Here is a 15112-nt window from a genome sequence, read left to right as displayed (position 1 = left end):
CCCCACCCATCAACTGAAAATCTATTAATTAATTCGAATTTAAATTCAAATCTTATCTTTTAAGAAAAGATATTATTTTTATTTTTAAATAATTAGATTTTAAATTAATTAGGATTAGTTATAAAAAGGGAAGACTTCTCTTCTATTAGGTACATGACATTACATTAGATTAGAGGGATTCCATTAGGGAATTCTATACAAATTTATATTCTATATTTCATGAGCAACTAAACCTCCACTATTAAGGTTAGGAGCTCTGTCTATTTGTATGGATTGATTTTATTACTTTTTTTCTATTTTAATTTATGTTTTGGATTTATATTTAAGAATTGTTTTCGTTCTTTATCTTATGAATTTGGGTGGAACGGAAGTATGACCCTCTTTCTATTTGAGTTCTTATAAAACTTGGAAAAGCTCTTTACTTGAACAACAGCTTGAAAACATATTCTCCTAAATCTTAATTATTTAGATTTAATGGGATACGTGACATATAATCCCCTTATTTTTTGGTAATTAGAATTTTTGTGGCATATAAACTGAAAATTGATTTTTACCCTCTAATTGGAATTAATTGACCAAGGAATTGGCAGTTGATGAATTTTAGAGGAGACTAGAAAAGTCTAAGGAATTAGGGTCTAGTCACATATAGTTTGCCATAAATTAAATCCTACATAATTAAAATAGTTAGTAAGAAAAGTTAATCCGGAAAAATAGATAACTCTAAAGCCTTAACTGTTTATCCATATTTTATTCCCAATTTATTTAATTGTCTATACTTTTGATATTTTAAATTCAAACTTAAACCTTTTGAACATCTCAAAACCAATTTCTGCTTGCCCAACTAAGCCAATCAATCAATCATTGTTGCTTGATCCATCAATCCTCGTAGGATCGATCCTTACTCACGTAAGGTATTACTTGGTACGACCCGGTGCACTTGCCGGTTAGTAAATGTGGGTTATAAAATATCGCATCAAGTTTTTGGCGCCGTTGCCGGAGATTGACTGTGATTAACAACTATTAATTATTTGATTGTTTAGATTAGGCGTTTTAATTTTAATTTTATTTAAATATTATTTTATTAATTTTCAAAAAAAAAATTTAAAATTTCCTTGTTTTTTCGTTAGCGCCCCTGTCCCCGTTTTCTTTATTATTTTTTTTACTTCCGTTTAAAATTAAAAAAAAAACCTTGTCGATTTTTTTCTTTTTATTTTATTTTTTTTCCTTCGTTTTACCTTGTTCTTTTTGTGTTATTTTTTTAATTTTTATATTCTATTAAAATTTTTTTTAATAACACTAATATTTTTTAACTAATTTCTGAAATTAAGTTTGGTGTTTCTTTATTAGTTTATTTTAATTTTCTTATTTTAATTTTTAAAATTTTGTTCTTTCTTCTTTGCTTTCCTGTTTACCACATGGTGCGTTTAATTCTTTTTGGTGTTTTGTGCTGAGAAAAAATAATGGAGAGAGATCACATGAGTTACTACTCACACCCGAGTAGTGATTCATATTATGGTGGATGGAGGAACTATCCAAATTTTGGTTGGCAAAGTAAAAACCAAAGAAACTTCAATGCTCCATGTTCCAACTATCAAGAGCCACCACCTCCATATTCATACCATGAACCACCATATCCATATTCGTACTAAGAACCACCACCTTTCTACCCATATCAAGAGCAATCATCTTCCTATTCATCTCAAATACCATCAGATCTTGAGCTCCTCATGAAAGAATGCCTACATGATATAAAGACAAGTGTTAAAAATATAGAGAACTATGTGCAGGCAATAATCAAGTCACAAGAAGAGGAGCAAACAAATTCCTTCCCAAGAGATATAATGCAAGATCCTATGGAAGAAAGTGAGGAAATCAATCAAAAGAGTTTATACTCTAGTAAACTAAAGAACTTTTCATCCTCACACATGGAAGAAAAGGAAGATGCAAAAGTAAATGAGAAAGATGCACAACCTCCCATGCCTTTGGTAAGCAATGAAGAAGAGATTGAATTAGAAGACAACTACCAAGAGGAAGAGGTTGAAATTGAGAAAGCTTGCAAAGAGGTAGAAGAATTCAAAGAAGAACACAAGGGAGTGGAGCTTGCAAAACCACCATCACCATCCAATACAACATTCAAGTGGGTAAAATTCCTATCCTTAACCTGTACTTTCCCACTTGAATATGGGCTACTAGAGACGGATGGTCAACTTAGAGCTCTTTATGGCATTGAGAGCAAGAGGAAGATGGTTAGTGGCAAGAGTTGTCAAGCAAGGTCCAATATGGTTGCATGCTCCAAATCAAAGTGCAAGGATTGGTGTAGAGCTCACTTAAATAGGTCTAGAAGGTTGTTTGGATGTCTCTGTGAGAATTCAGATTGCTTGCCACCAGGTGGAAATAATGGTGATCCACAAGAAGACGGACGTAAAAGCAAGATTTGGGACCTTGGAATTCATTCCCACAATCAACTCTCTTGGGGCCTTGTCACTTGCTTCAATCTGCTCAAAGGCATTATACGCCTAGTTTGGGATCCCGGTAGCCATTGGAATTACAAACATTGGTGGAGATTCCTGGATCAGTACAAGCATAAGCCACCATGACAATGAGCTCACCACATGTCCAACTTAAGGACTTTAACTAAAAGTGCTTGGTGGGAGACAACCCACCGTGGTATGATCGTTTCTTTTCATTCTTAGTTGTTTTTCGTAGTAGTACTTTTTGCATTTATTTTATTTTTATTGAGTTCTTACTAATTTTCTGATCATGCAGCTATGTTCTCCCAGGAACCGAACACCTCAAGCTATATATATATAAAAAAATGCCACGCGACATAACCGCATAAGCGACGCGTCCGCGTCGCAAGGAGAGGGGAGAAAATAAAAATGAACAGAGAGTCACGCTGGAGCGTGGCTGGAGGCGTGCCAGTGACATAAATTGCCCCACGCGACCGCATCGCTGACGCATCCGCATCCTGTGGGAATATTAGCCTCCCATGCGACCGCGTGACCCACGCAGCCGCGTGCCCTGATTTTCGACGTAAAAAGGGTGCACAACCAAATATTGTGCTGGAGTGATGCTGGCTTGGTGCTAGACGCATAATCCCTATTACGCGACCGCGTCGCCGACGCGTCCGCGTCATTCTCTTCTGAAGCCACTCACGCGATCGCATGCCCCACGCGGCTGTGTCGCTTGCGCCGCCCAGTTTTCTTCCTCTTTCACTCCCAATCCTAATTCTCTCTTATTCTTTTCTCCTCTTATTTTTCTCTCCTCTTAATAAATGTTTTTTCTATTTTCAGTTCTTATTTGCTTGAGGACAAGCAAACCTTTAAGTTTGGTGTTGACGCTTCGCCTAAAGCTTTTCTGTTTATTCCTATGGCACCAAAAGGGAGGCGAATCATCTTCACGGAGGAGCACAACCTGAAAAATAAAGCGACCGCTAGGATAACTAAGGTGGTTGAGTTCCTTTCATTTTTATTCCTCCTTTCTTTTTCTATGTTATGTTCCAGTTTTCTGCTATTTTACTTTGTCTGTTGCATGATCTTTTATTAGTTAAAATCCTAGGATTAGTTTTCTTGTAATTGCTTTAATTTTGAAAAGATGTTTCATGTACCACTCACTGAACTTGAATCTAAAAAGAAAAGAAAAAGAAGTGATGTATTGCATGAGAAATTGAGTTTAATTCTAAGAATAGTCTTATTTACTTAAATGTGGTAGTATTTTCTGTGATTTTTGAATGCATGATATGAACAATGGATATTTGAATTTGAATCAAGTGATGTTGATGTATAAGGAACAGGAATTTAGAGAATTATTATGACTTCTCTGAAATAAATAAAAATTTAATCCTTGAAGCAAAAGAAACAGCGAAAAAAATAAAAATATATATATAAAATAAAATAAAAAGCAAGGTCCAAGGCTCTGAGCATCAATGACTAGGGAGGTCAGACATGATTAAAAGCTCAAAGAGTTGTTTCCTTAGTCATATGCTTGTGGTGTGATTGTGTCAAGTAATCCTTGAGACAGAACACTTAGAGTCGAGACCAAGTGCATTTAACAAGAGTATGCCAAAGGCTTTGAGTACCACTATCTGGGAGTAACTGAAAGAAAAATCAGAACTCAAAGGGAGTTCCCCAGTTAAGTGCTTGTGGTGTTTTTGTGTCAAGTAACTCTTGAGACAAAACATTTAAAGTCACGGCTGGGCTCAAGGTGCAAAGCACCAAAGAAAATTAAAATAAAGTAAATTTTGCTGTATTCAAGGATTAAACTGAAATATAAAAGATCAGAGAATTCATAATATTATTCGGATTCTGATTCCAGATGACAGTGACATCCTTCTGATTCAAAGGAGAGTGAGATGCCAAACCTATTCAGGATTACAGTTATAAACCCCACTATAAAAAGAGACATGAGCTTAATCGAACTCTCATTCTCATGCAAATTCACATCATAAGCTTATATTAGTTTTGGTTGCTTGAGGACAAACAACCGTTTAAGTTTGGTGTTGTGATGCGTGAGCATCTTGTCTAACTTTTCCTAGTGAATTTGCATCTAATTTGTTGAGTTTAATTAAGAATTAATTATATTTTAGCCACTATGGATGCTATTTTGAGTTTTGTGCAATTTTATTTATTTTAGGTAGCATTCGGAGGGATTTGATGAAGTTTCTGCAGAGAAAAAGAAGAAACCAAAGAGATGACCAGCGAAGACCGACGCGGACACATGGCTCACGCGACCGCGCGGAATGGAGAAATCGTAATGACGCAATTGCGTACCTGACGCGAACGCGTGAACTGGAATCTGCACAAATGACGCGAGCGCGTGGACGACGCGGACGCGTCACATGCGCGATCTGCAAAAATACAAATGACGCTGGGGTGATTTCTGGGCTGTTTTGACCCACTTTTCAGCCCAGAAAACACAAATTAGAAGCTGCAGAATGGACAAAGCAAGTGGTCCCTACCCATCAACTGAAAATCTGTTAATTAATTCGAATTTAAATTCAAATATTATTTTTTAGGAAAAGATATTATTTTTATTTTTAGATAATTAGATTTTAAATTAATTAGGATTAGTTATAAAAAGGGAAGACTTCTCTTCTATTAGGTACATGACATTACATTAGATTAGAGGGATTCCATTAGGGAATTCTATACAAATTTATATTCTACATTCCATGAGCAACTAAACCTCCACTGTTAAGGTTAGGAGCTCTGTCTATTTGTATGGATTGATTTTATTACTTTTTTTTATTTTAATTTATGTTTTGGATTTATATTTAAGAATTGTTTTTGTTCTTTATCTTATGAACTTGGGTGGAACGGAAGTATAACCCTCTTTCTATTTGAGTTCTTGTAAAACTTGGAAAAGCTCTTTACTTGAACAACAGCTTGAAAACATATTCTCCTAAATTTTAATTATTTAGATTTAATGGGATACGTGACATATAATCCCCTTATTTTTGGGTAATTAGAATTTTTGTGGCATATAAATTGAAAATTTATTTTTACCCTCTAATTGGAATTAATTGACCAAGGAATTGGCAGTTGATGAATTTTAGAGGAGACTAGAAATGTCTAAGAAATTAGGGTCTAGTCACATATAGTTTTCCATAAATTAAATCCTACATAATTAAAATAGTTAATAAGAAAAGTTAATCCGGAAAAATAGATAACTCTAAAGCCTTAACTGTTTATCCATATTTTATTCCCAATTTATTTAATTGTCTATACTTTTGATATTTTGAATTCAAACTTAAACCTTTTGAACATCTCAAAACCAATTTCTGCTTGCCCAACTAAGCCAATCAATCAATCATTGTTGCTTGATCCATCAATCCTCGTGGAATCGACCCTTACTCACGTAAAGTATTACTTGGTACGATCCGATGCACTTGCCGGTTAGTAAATGTGGGTTATAAAATACCGCATCAGGCCCACATATTATAAAACAAAAAAAAAATAAAGAAAGAAGATTGGCTAATAAGCTACAGTAAGGAGAGAGAGTGTGAGATTTTTTAAACCCTCATTTTCAAAGCAAAATGAAACAGAGGGTGAGGAGTGGATCCGTCGTCGAAGAGGAGAAGAATTTGGGGGAAAAGGGCAAGCCAACTTTGATCCTATCAAATCGGTAAACTTGCTCCATTTCTTATAAAATTTTAGTATGTTATTTCTGGTGTAGAGATGAACATTAGGAAATAACTTACTTGTTGTATTGCCTTCTCTTTTGCCTGATTTGAGATACCCACTTAGTGGAGAGTTTATGTTGATTCCATCAGTTTTGATGATGTATTTTGTTAATTGTTGAGATGTCCTAGTGTCACTAGAAAGACTGTTTGTGTACCCATTATTCTGATAGTGGAAGATTTTTTTCTGGACTATGTCCCGTGGGTTTTTTGTCCCTCTTTTGGGAGTTTTCCCACGTTAAAATTCTGGTGTCTGATTATTTAATTTCTGCCATTATATTTGCTGCTTGGAGTATCTTTGGTATTGTCCATTTAATCGCACAAGTTGTGTGAAAATTATTTTTGGTGCTTCCGCTGTTAGACAGGTTCTTGTTTTGAACCTTTGTTGAGTTTTCCCAACAAAGTGGTATCAAAGTCGATGGTTTAATCGGTCTGGTTTAAGGAGTATTCAAGGTGAAGCATCAAAAGTCTTCCTGGAAAAGGTGGTCCGGGCGGCGTGTCCCGCGGTGTTTTGCAGCGGTGTGATGGACGAATACTCATATGTGGAGGAGGAGTTAGGGGAGTTTATGCTTGATGTGGGGGCTCACACTTGAGGGAGAGATTGTTAGTGTTGCAAGTGTGAGGAGTGTTGAAGTTAGTCCCACATCAAAGAAAGCAAGGAAGAGTGAGGAGTTTATAAGATGAGAGACCCATTTACTTGACACCTTAAGGTTTTGAGTTAGATGTGGTGTCTTCTCATCTTATGTTATCTCACTTGATTCCTCTCCGAAATCTCTCCAGTAGTCGAGAGCTCCCCACGGTTGGCCCAACACTTAGTAGATTAAAGTGTAATGAAAATATAATTTTTCAAAAAGGAAAACAAAGTTAAACAAATACTATAAGACCGAAACACTAATTGTTTTAAAAAAATCAGTTCATTTTTGTATAAATAGTTGGATAATATTAGAGAGGAATAATGTTAGAAGATTATCAAAATTTAATTTTTTTGTTATCAATTAATTATCAATTTTTAAAAGTATGGAATAATATAAATTATATTGTTAGATTTTTAAGTTAAAGAAATTAGATTATATTACAAAAAATTGAATTAAAAGGTTATTTTAATTAAAAAATATCAATAAAATTTATTTTTATATTCTTTTAAATATGTTGCTCTTAAAATAATATTAAACATATTTTTTTAAATAATAAATTAAAATAATACAACATATATGATAATCATTAGTTGAAAAAAATATAAAAATAATATTTACTTATTTATTTTTTTATTTTTACAGATACACGGATATGCGGATCGGATATGCATATACCTACACAAAATTCGTAATCCGCTCCTATTAGTGTGCGGATCGGATCCATATCTGCAATTTTTGGATCGGATTCGAATAAATACCGCAGATATGCGGATCGAATCCGATTCATGAACACCCCTACTTTAAGACTTGTTTAAGGTACATCAGCCATTGTTTGTGAACTAAATAAGAGCCTTTATGGCCTCAAACAAGCACACACGAGAGTAGTTTTTGAAACTTAGTCATACTCTACAAAAATTAAGCTTTTACTTTACAAAATCAGATACTTCTCTTTTTGTTAGAAATGATGACAATATGTTATGAATTTATTTTGTTATGTTGATGATATTATACTTATAAGTAGTGATTCTCATGCTATATCTAACGTGATACAAAAGCTGCATAATATTTTTTCTCCTAAAGATCTTGGGTATTTAAGTTATTTTTTAGATATTGAAGTCTTACACTCCAGGACAACTACATTTATCTCAAAAAAGATACATTATCAATTTGTTATTTAAAGTTGGCAGGCAAGGAGCTGCTCCCATGCTCACTCCAACGGTCTCCTCCTTTCAACTACTGTTATGCACAAGCCACTAGTATCTCATCGGAAGACTGTTAAACGAATTTTACGCTACTTGCAAGGGACAAAGACTCATGGGTTAATTTTTCATGTATGCAATGACTATATATTATATAGGTTTTCATATTTTGATTGGGCAGCTGACCTCGAAGAACGGAAATAAATTTTTGGGTATTTTATATATTTAAAAACTAACTTAATTACCTAGTCATACAAGAAACGAAACACAATCTCTAAATCTTCTACTAAAAGGAACATTTGCTAGCTCACAAATCTGTTGATAGAACTTGGAATAAAGTTTCAAACCCCCTTCAATTTTGTGTGATAATATGAGCACATTTCTTTTAGTTTATAATCCAGTGTTACATGACAAGACAAAACATTTTCAGCTAGATATTCAAGTAATTTGGCATAAGCTTACCAAAAAGTTATTGTATGTGATCCACATTCCAAGAAGTGAGCAAATCACAGATATTTTGACCAAATCCCTCACTGCTGTCACCTTCAAGTGGTTGAAGAGCAAACTCAGAGTAGTGTTAATGTTGCAAGTGTGAGGAGTGTTGAAATTAGTCCCATATCAAAAAAAGTATGGAAGAGTGAGGAGTTTATAAGATGAGAGACCCATTTACTTGACACCTTAAAATTTTGAATTAGACCCAATAATATAATAACCAATATTTCTCTTGTTTAAGCTATGTTATTGTGGCAATTATATAATTACCGTTATTATATATATTATAGTGACAATTACCACTATTGCCATTAAATTATTATTTTTCATACTTTTAATCATATTCTCTCTAAATCAATAGTGGCCATTATCAATATTGCCATTAATTTTTTATTATATTTTTTGTCTCATCTTCCTAATTCAGTTGACTCAGAAATTGTCCCACGTAACCAAACGAGAGAAACTCCTCAACCTCTTCCCTCCATCGCCCACCACCGCCGTAGGCCTTACCATAGCCGACGACCGTCCATCATCCTTCAATCATTCACACTCATTCAAATTGATCATTCTTCATATTTTCATCTTCCCCCCTACAGCACTTTCATCTTCTAAACCATCGTTAATGGTGGCAGGGGAGTCCGACGCGGAGGTTGGAGAGGTTATTGATCAGATTCTCACTTCCGCCACATGCACTGTCGCTAATCTCACGGTCTTGCGCGCTCATACAATCTTCAGATCTCGATTTCGGTCTCAATGTCACTTTAACCGCTCTGATTGTTTTTTATTAAGGTTTTTATCTTCAATTTCTCCGATTATGAGATCTCTAATTTTGTTTACTACGGAACGGAGTAACTTAATTTTTGTTCATATTTTTGCAGGTGTGGCATTTTCGACGGTTGTTGCTGGAGTCGCTGAAAGTTGAATTGCATGACGAATTGGAATTTGTTGAGTGTATAGCCGCCAATAACTCCAAAAACTATCAGATATGGTGAGTTTCAGCTTCTACTCTCCAATTTTCCATTTGCACTCGAGATGCTTGCATAAATGTGTGTGTGCTCCATGAGCATGAACAAAATCGAATTCTTCTAGGGTTCTAATAAATCCTCAATCTTCAATCATCATTGTGTATTGAATTAGTTTCTGGTAAACTCTGTGATCCATGAAGATGGATTTAAGATCCGGTTACAAGGTAATACTTCAGTTCAATTTCAATTTTGTGTTTGTATTTATAACAAAAAAAAAAAAAGAAGAAAAAATATATAGTTTTTGAGAAGTTATATCTTTGCTTTTTTTTTTTTTATAGTCGGTTAGCTCTGAATTTATGGTGAATTTGTTCTTGGTTAGAAATTAATTAGTTGTTTAATTCGATTAATTTGAATTGCTACAGGGGGTTGTTGGGCTTGTTTTCAGCAACGTTCTTCGGATGCAGATAGGTAAAATAGTTCTTAAATATTATTAACATAATAAATGTAATTGCAATTGGAAGTCTTCTCCAAGTGTAGTAAGTTCCTATCCTTTTCTTTTTTCTGCTTTCATATGTCATAAACTTATAAAGTAATGGGAGCTGAAGAATGTGGAGTGTTCTTGCTTTACTATACAAGATGTTGGGACCACAGGAATATTTACTAGATTTCTGGTTGAACAGATTTGGCATATTTGCACTCGTTCCTTGAGCGATCTGTAATTCACAGGGATATGAAATCAAGTAATATACTTTTGGATCACAGCATGTGTGCTAAGGTTGCAGATTTTGGTTTTTCAAAATATGCTCCACAGGAAGGAGACAGTGCTGTTTCGCTTGAAGTAAAAGGAACTGCAGGATATCTTGACCCTGAGTAAGTGCACTTCTAGGATTTTGCCTTAATTTATTATACTGATCTCTTAGTAACTTTGGGAGCAAAATATTTATTTCTGCTGCATTCTGTGTTATCACGGGTCATATCAGGCGTGAAAATTGTTGTAATCTAGTTGTTAGGAGTTTTTCTTTAAATATGGAGAACTAGTTATTAAACTTAATCTAGTGGTTCACCCAAAATGTGGTAAGAATATGTGATGCACAATTTTTGCACTACATACAAGCAAGAGTCTGTAGCAAATATTTTATTTCTTTATTTTTTTAATAGATTATCATGTTCAAATAAGTATAGATTTCAGAATGACTAGAGCTTTCTTTTCCAAATTTTAACACAAGTATAAATCTCAATAATTCAATGATAAAATGTCCGATAATAAAAGTAGAAACAGCCTTCCATTGCACCATCTGACCTATAAACTCTTTAATTATTATAACATGAAAGAGTAAATCACGTATATAGAATAATTTTCTTTTAACATTACGCGTTTGTTCAAAATGATTATAGTTTATAGATTACATATCTGTCTTCTTTAACAAGCATGCCTCTTGAAGTTGAAAACGTGGAAAAATTATCAAACTATTCTAAAAACTTAGACACAAATGCACAATATATAGCATTTAGGAGACATATGATTGGCAGAATATTTGTATATTTTTTTATGCAAAATTCCTAGAGTAAAATTCTTAGGATATGAAAATATTCTGCGAGCCACACAATCTCACATAACATATCCTAAAAATTAAAAAGAAAAAAAGATGGCAATGATTTCACAATATCTATATATATGTTCTAGCTTTTCATGTATGGGCATGCACTTGGGCAGTTACATTAGAAGATCTATGCAGGTACTACACAACCCAGCAATTATTTGCAAAGAGTGATGTCTTCAGCTTTAGTGTGGTTCTTCTTGAAATTGTGAGTGGCCGGGAGCCTCTCAATATCCACAGACCGCGAAATGAGTGGAGTTTGGTTGAATGGGTACGGAACAACTCCAAAAGCATGAGACTAGTCTCACCTTATTGCACCTACAAATGCATTCCATTTTTGCTTAGACTTTTTCAATTATGTGATTTTCTAATCATAGAACTTCGTATGTAGGCTAAACTGTTTCTGTGATCTCCAAATTATTACTTATTTTATTTTGACTAGTTTTTGGATCTCACATTGCTCCAAGAATTTACAAGAATTGATGTTGATGGCAGATGTTTGTAGGCATTATAGATGATGGGTTGCTGAGAAACTAGGGCCTGATGCTAGAAACATTGAACTTCAATTCACCAAGAAGGTACTTTCTATTGACGCCAAGCACTATCATGTATGGTCTCATCGCCAGATTTTGCGTCCTTTTCCCTCACTCTGTCAACTGTGTTAATTTGAGAACTATATTTATTGTAATTCACTACTTAAATGTGAAATGAAAATTTAGTTTATGTTTGTTTTGTGTGGACAGTGAGTTCTCTAGGCACTATTAATTGCCTTTGAGTTCAATGGAGCTGAAAAAAAAAGGAAATGTTGAATTTTTCTCAATATGCAATGCAACAAAACTAATTAAGAAAATGTTTTATTTCAGATCAAGCTTTTTGCCATCAGAGGCTGAGGATGGCAATGGCAAGAGAATGCTGCATGAAAGGCTTAGGAGGATTGTTCAATGGTGCCAACTTCTTTCAAGTCAAGTCACTTTTAAATCCTTCCGGGATTTCAAACCATATGCAGGGTAACATGCTAACATACTAACATTTTTGTTGTTTTGTTTTGGTTGTGTTAGTGTGTTCTTGTCAAGTGTTACATAGAAATTGTGTTTTTGTTTCTGTCTCCAATATGTACTAGTTTCATGCATTGGGTAAAAATACTCATTTACTAGAAAGGGCAGAGCAAGTTTTCTAAAAACTCATTTACTACACTATATAAATCTCATATATCACTCAGTGATATAAAAATATATCAATTTAATATACAAGATAAAATAAATAGAAATAACATAGCTTGATTAGTGTTTACTAAATTAAATATCTTGGTGTGAAAAAACAGAACAAAGTTCAATAGAGCCATAATGAAGAAGCTCCTCAATCATTTGGTCAATATGATCTTCTTCAAGTGGCTTGAACTGCAGACCAATTTTATCCATAACCTTAACTTTTTTGACAATCCAATTTGGCTCCGAATCTTGTTTCACCTCTTTCTCATCATGTGTTCTCTTTTATTATGACAATTAAATCACCCTTATCACTAATTTGCACTTTGGAGTAGTTACTATTAATGCTATTATTATGATTATCATTATTATTGGGCACTACTACCCTTTGAGGATCTTGTTGTGAAGAAGGTTGCCGAGTTAATTGCAAAGAAGCCATGTAGCATCTGTGCAATTTTGCGGTCAAAGTTGCTGAGGGAAGCTTTAAAGAAGATTGAGAGACATTGTTGTTGTTGGTATTTGTAATGCCACTAGGATCTGCATTTCTAGTATTTATCATGATCATGATATAAAATACTCAATTATTTTTTATCATTAGCTATGTACTAATAATTGGTGTAACATAGACATATAATATTTATGTTGGTTAAATTTGTATTATATTTTATTATTTTTTAAGAGAAATTTGTGTATAAATATTTTAAATTTATTTTATTTTATAATGATTAATTTTAGCATATTTATATTATGTACAATAATAATAATTGTTAATAAAAATAATTTAAAATTAAAAAAAGATAGGTTTTTATTTTTAAAAGAGTGGATATAATTAAAAAAGTTTTAAGATTTTAGCGGCAATAGTAATAGCCACTAAAAGTGAATAATATTGCAATCTTAGAATTACTTTTGGTGGCTATATAAATTGCCAAGAAAATGGCCGCTATAAGTTATATATTTTTTGCGGCCATTAAAAAGGTCTTTATTGGCAAAAGTTATAATTGCCGCTAAAGTCTTTTAGCGACGAAGTATAAGACGGCTAATGTCTAATTGCCGGTAAATGTATTAACGGCTATTTTTATTGCCGTTAAAAGCAAAATAAATGGCCGCTAAAAGTGATTTTTCTTGTAGTGTCATCTTATGTTCTCTCGCTTGATTCCTCTCCGAAGTCTCTCCGATGGTCGAGAACTCTCCACGGTTGGCCCAACAAGTGATTTCAAAACCAATCTTGAGTTTAAAAGCGGTGAAAAGGATACGAGTTAGTCAATTTGTGAAAGAAAAAGTTTGTTAGAGTTTGTTATTATTTGTGAAAGAAAAAGTTTGTTAGAGTTTGTTATTATTAATAGAGTGGATTGAGATATGTTCGGCTGAGTTATTGTGAATGATGAGTCCTCTATTCTCTTATTTTTAAGACTATATAAGACTCAGCCTATCTATAATTCATCTATACAATTTTATAATCTCAAATTCTCTTTTCAGTTTTTCTCTTTCTAGTTCTCTAATTCTTTGCTCAAACTAAAATTCGTTCAAAGACAATTATATATGGATATGAATCTTCACCCTAAAATATACATCTTATAAGTAAAAAAGAAAAAAAAATCGTCATTTTCTCTCAATCTATTATTTTTACTTACAAAGATAATATTAAAATATATTTGACTAAATAGATATATTTAATTGAACTACCCAGCAGATGACATGAAGATTTCTTTGTGCAAGTAGCCACTATTATTTTGATCTAAGAATAAAATTTCTGATATTGAGACTACCATTATAATTGCCTCTAACTCTACCAGCATTTTCAAGAATACTTGGTCCTCTTGCTCGGACATTGTGGCTCTGGCGAAAAGGAGTAACAAAAGTGTCAATGTCGCTATCTTCACTTTCAGATGGACATGACATACGAAGAGTCTGAAGGATATTATTAGCACAATGAGGGCAACAAGTAGGATTCCTTGTTCTAACGATTTCATCATACATATAAAACAATGCATGAGCAGGGTGCAGGTGAGGCCCATCACCATCGTCGCACGATTTGGCTTTGATCCTTTTGACTTGCATAGAGAGTCCTACGTCTTTTCCATTCTCCAAATTAGCATAATAATGTGTCACAGTAAACATGTAAGGCTTAGTCTTTTCACCCTTGCTCCTTCTCCTCCCCTCCGTAACAAGCATAAAGAGAATGTAAAAAAATGTATGTTGTGGTATCTCCACCACCCCATGCATTATTTACAACATTTCAGATCTCATACTCGTGGTAATCAAGGAAACTGAGCCCGAGTGGCAGCAGCCTACGACAAATGTCGTATGATACCCTAAGAAGACCTTCATCGTCTCTATTCAATTTCACAGTAATTTTGAAATGCAATTCTGACAGATTTTTGTCATCAGAAAAGGGAAAATTGTCGGTTGAGATACGCAAATCATCGAAATTTACAGAATCATTACTTTTACTATTTGTCCTTTTTATGAACACCTCTAGAGTAAAGTAACAGGTTGTTTTTTGTACCTTATATGACATATTCCATGGCGTCTTTTTTCCTGCGAACTGAATGGTAGCGGAGTCTGCTAGTACCACACTGTAAGGTTCCTTTCCATTGTAGTTGTTGGGACGGAGACTGCTGATGGGACTGTTGCCCATAATTAATAACTAACTCATTTTTCTTCTAATGATCTATATGCACGCTTTGCTTTCATTGCATGCCAAATTCAATTACAGGTGCAATGCAAATTAAATAGGTTACATATATCGGGTTTAGAACTTACGGGGAAGCAAATAGCGGTATTCTAACGCAATATTATTTTGCTGGCATCTAATTCCTCCTCTATCTTATTTCTCATTA

General features: G+C 33.9%; 1 protein-coding gene across 5 annotated transcripts; it reads left to right on the top strand.

Annotated features, from left to right (window-relative positions):
* Positions 1-8884: 8884 nt before the first annotated feature.
* LOC130981807 (nodulation receptor kinase-like) lies at positions 8885-12950 on the top strand. Of its 5 annotated transcripts, none has more exons than XR_009087026.1 (7): positions 8889-9293; positions 9383-9492; positions 9892-9937; positions 10150-10339; positions 11206-11338; positions 11573-11645; positions 11931-12950. XR_009087026.1 is itself a non-coding variant. In XM_057905520.1 (7 exons), the coding sequence occupies exons 2-6, from the start codon at positions 9490-9492 to the stop codon at positions 11602-11604; spliced, it is 414 nt and encodes a 137-aa protein (XP_057761503.1). In that variant the 5' UTR covers positions 8894-9293; positions 9383-9489; the 3' UTR covers positions 11605-11645; positions 11931-12950. The 5 variants fall into 5 exon arrangements, 1 of the variants encoding a protein (XP_057761503.1); XR_009087028.1 differs by having other exon boundaries at positions 8890-9293; positions 9892-10339; positions 11563-11645; positions 11931-12074; positions 12684-12950; XR_009087027.1 differs by having other exon boundaries at positions 8891-9293; positions 10060-10339; positions 11563-11645.
* Positions 12951-15112: the final 2162 nt, after the last annotated feature.

Source organism: Arachis stenosperma, chromosome 5 (genome assembly GCF_014773155.1).
Source record: "Arachis stenosperma cultivar V10309 chromosome 5, arast.V10309.gnm1.PFL2, whole genome shotgun sequence".
In the NCBI taxonomy this organism is placed as follows: Eukaryota; Viridiplantae; Streptophyta; class Magnoliopsida; order Fabales; family Fabaceae; genus Arachis; species Arachis stenosperma.
This window is presented reverse-complemented; position numbering and strand designations above follow the sequence as displayed.

What these genes read in the sequence shown, in the direction of transcription:
- LOC130981807 (XM_057905520.1), top strand. An exon ending in GCAGGATATCTTGACCCTGA is followed by an intron (nt 10,340 to 11,205) that starts GTAAGTGCACTT and finishes AGATCTATGCAG; the next exon opens with GTACTACACAACCCAGCAAT. An exon ending in AGTGGAGTTTGGTTGAATGG is followed by an intron (nt 11,339 to 11,562) that starts GTACGGAACAAC and finishes TGTTGATGGCAG; the next exon opens with ATGTTTGTAGGCATTATAGA.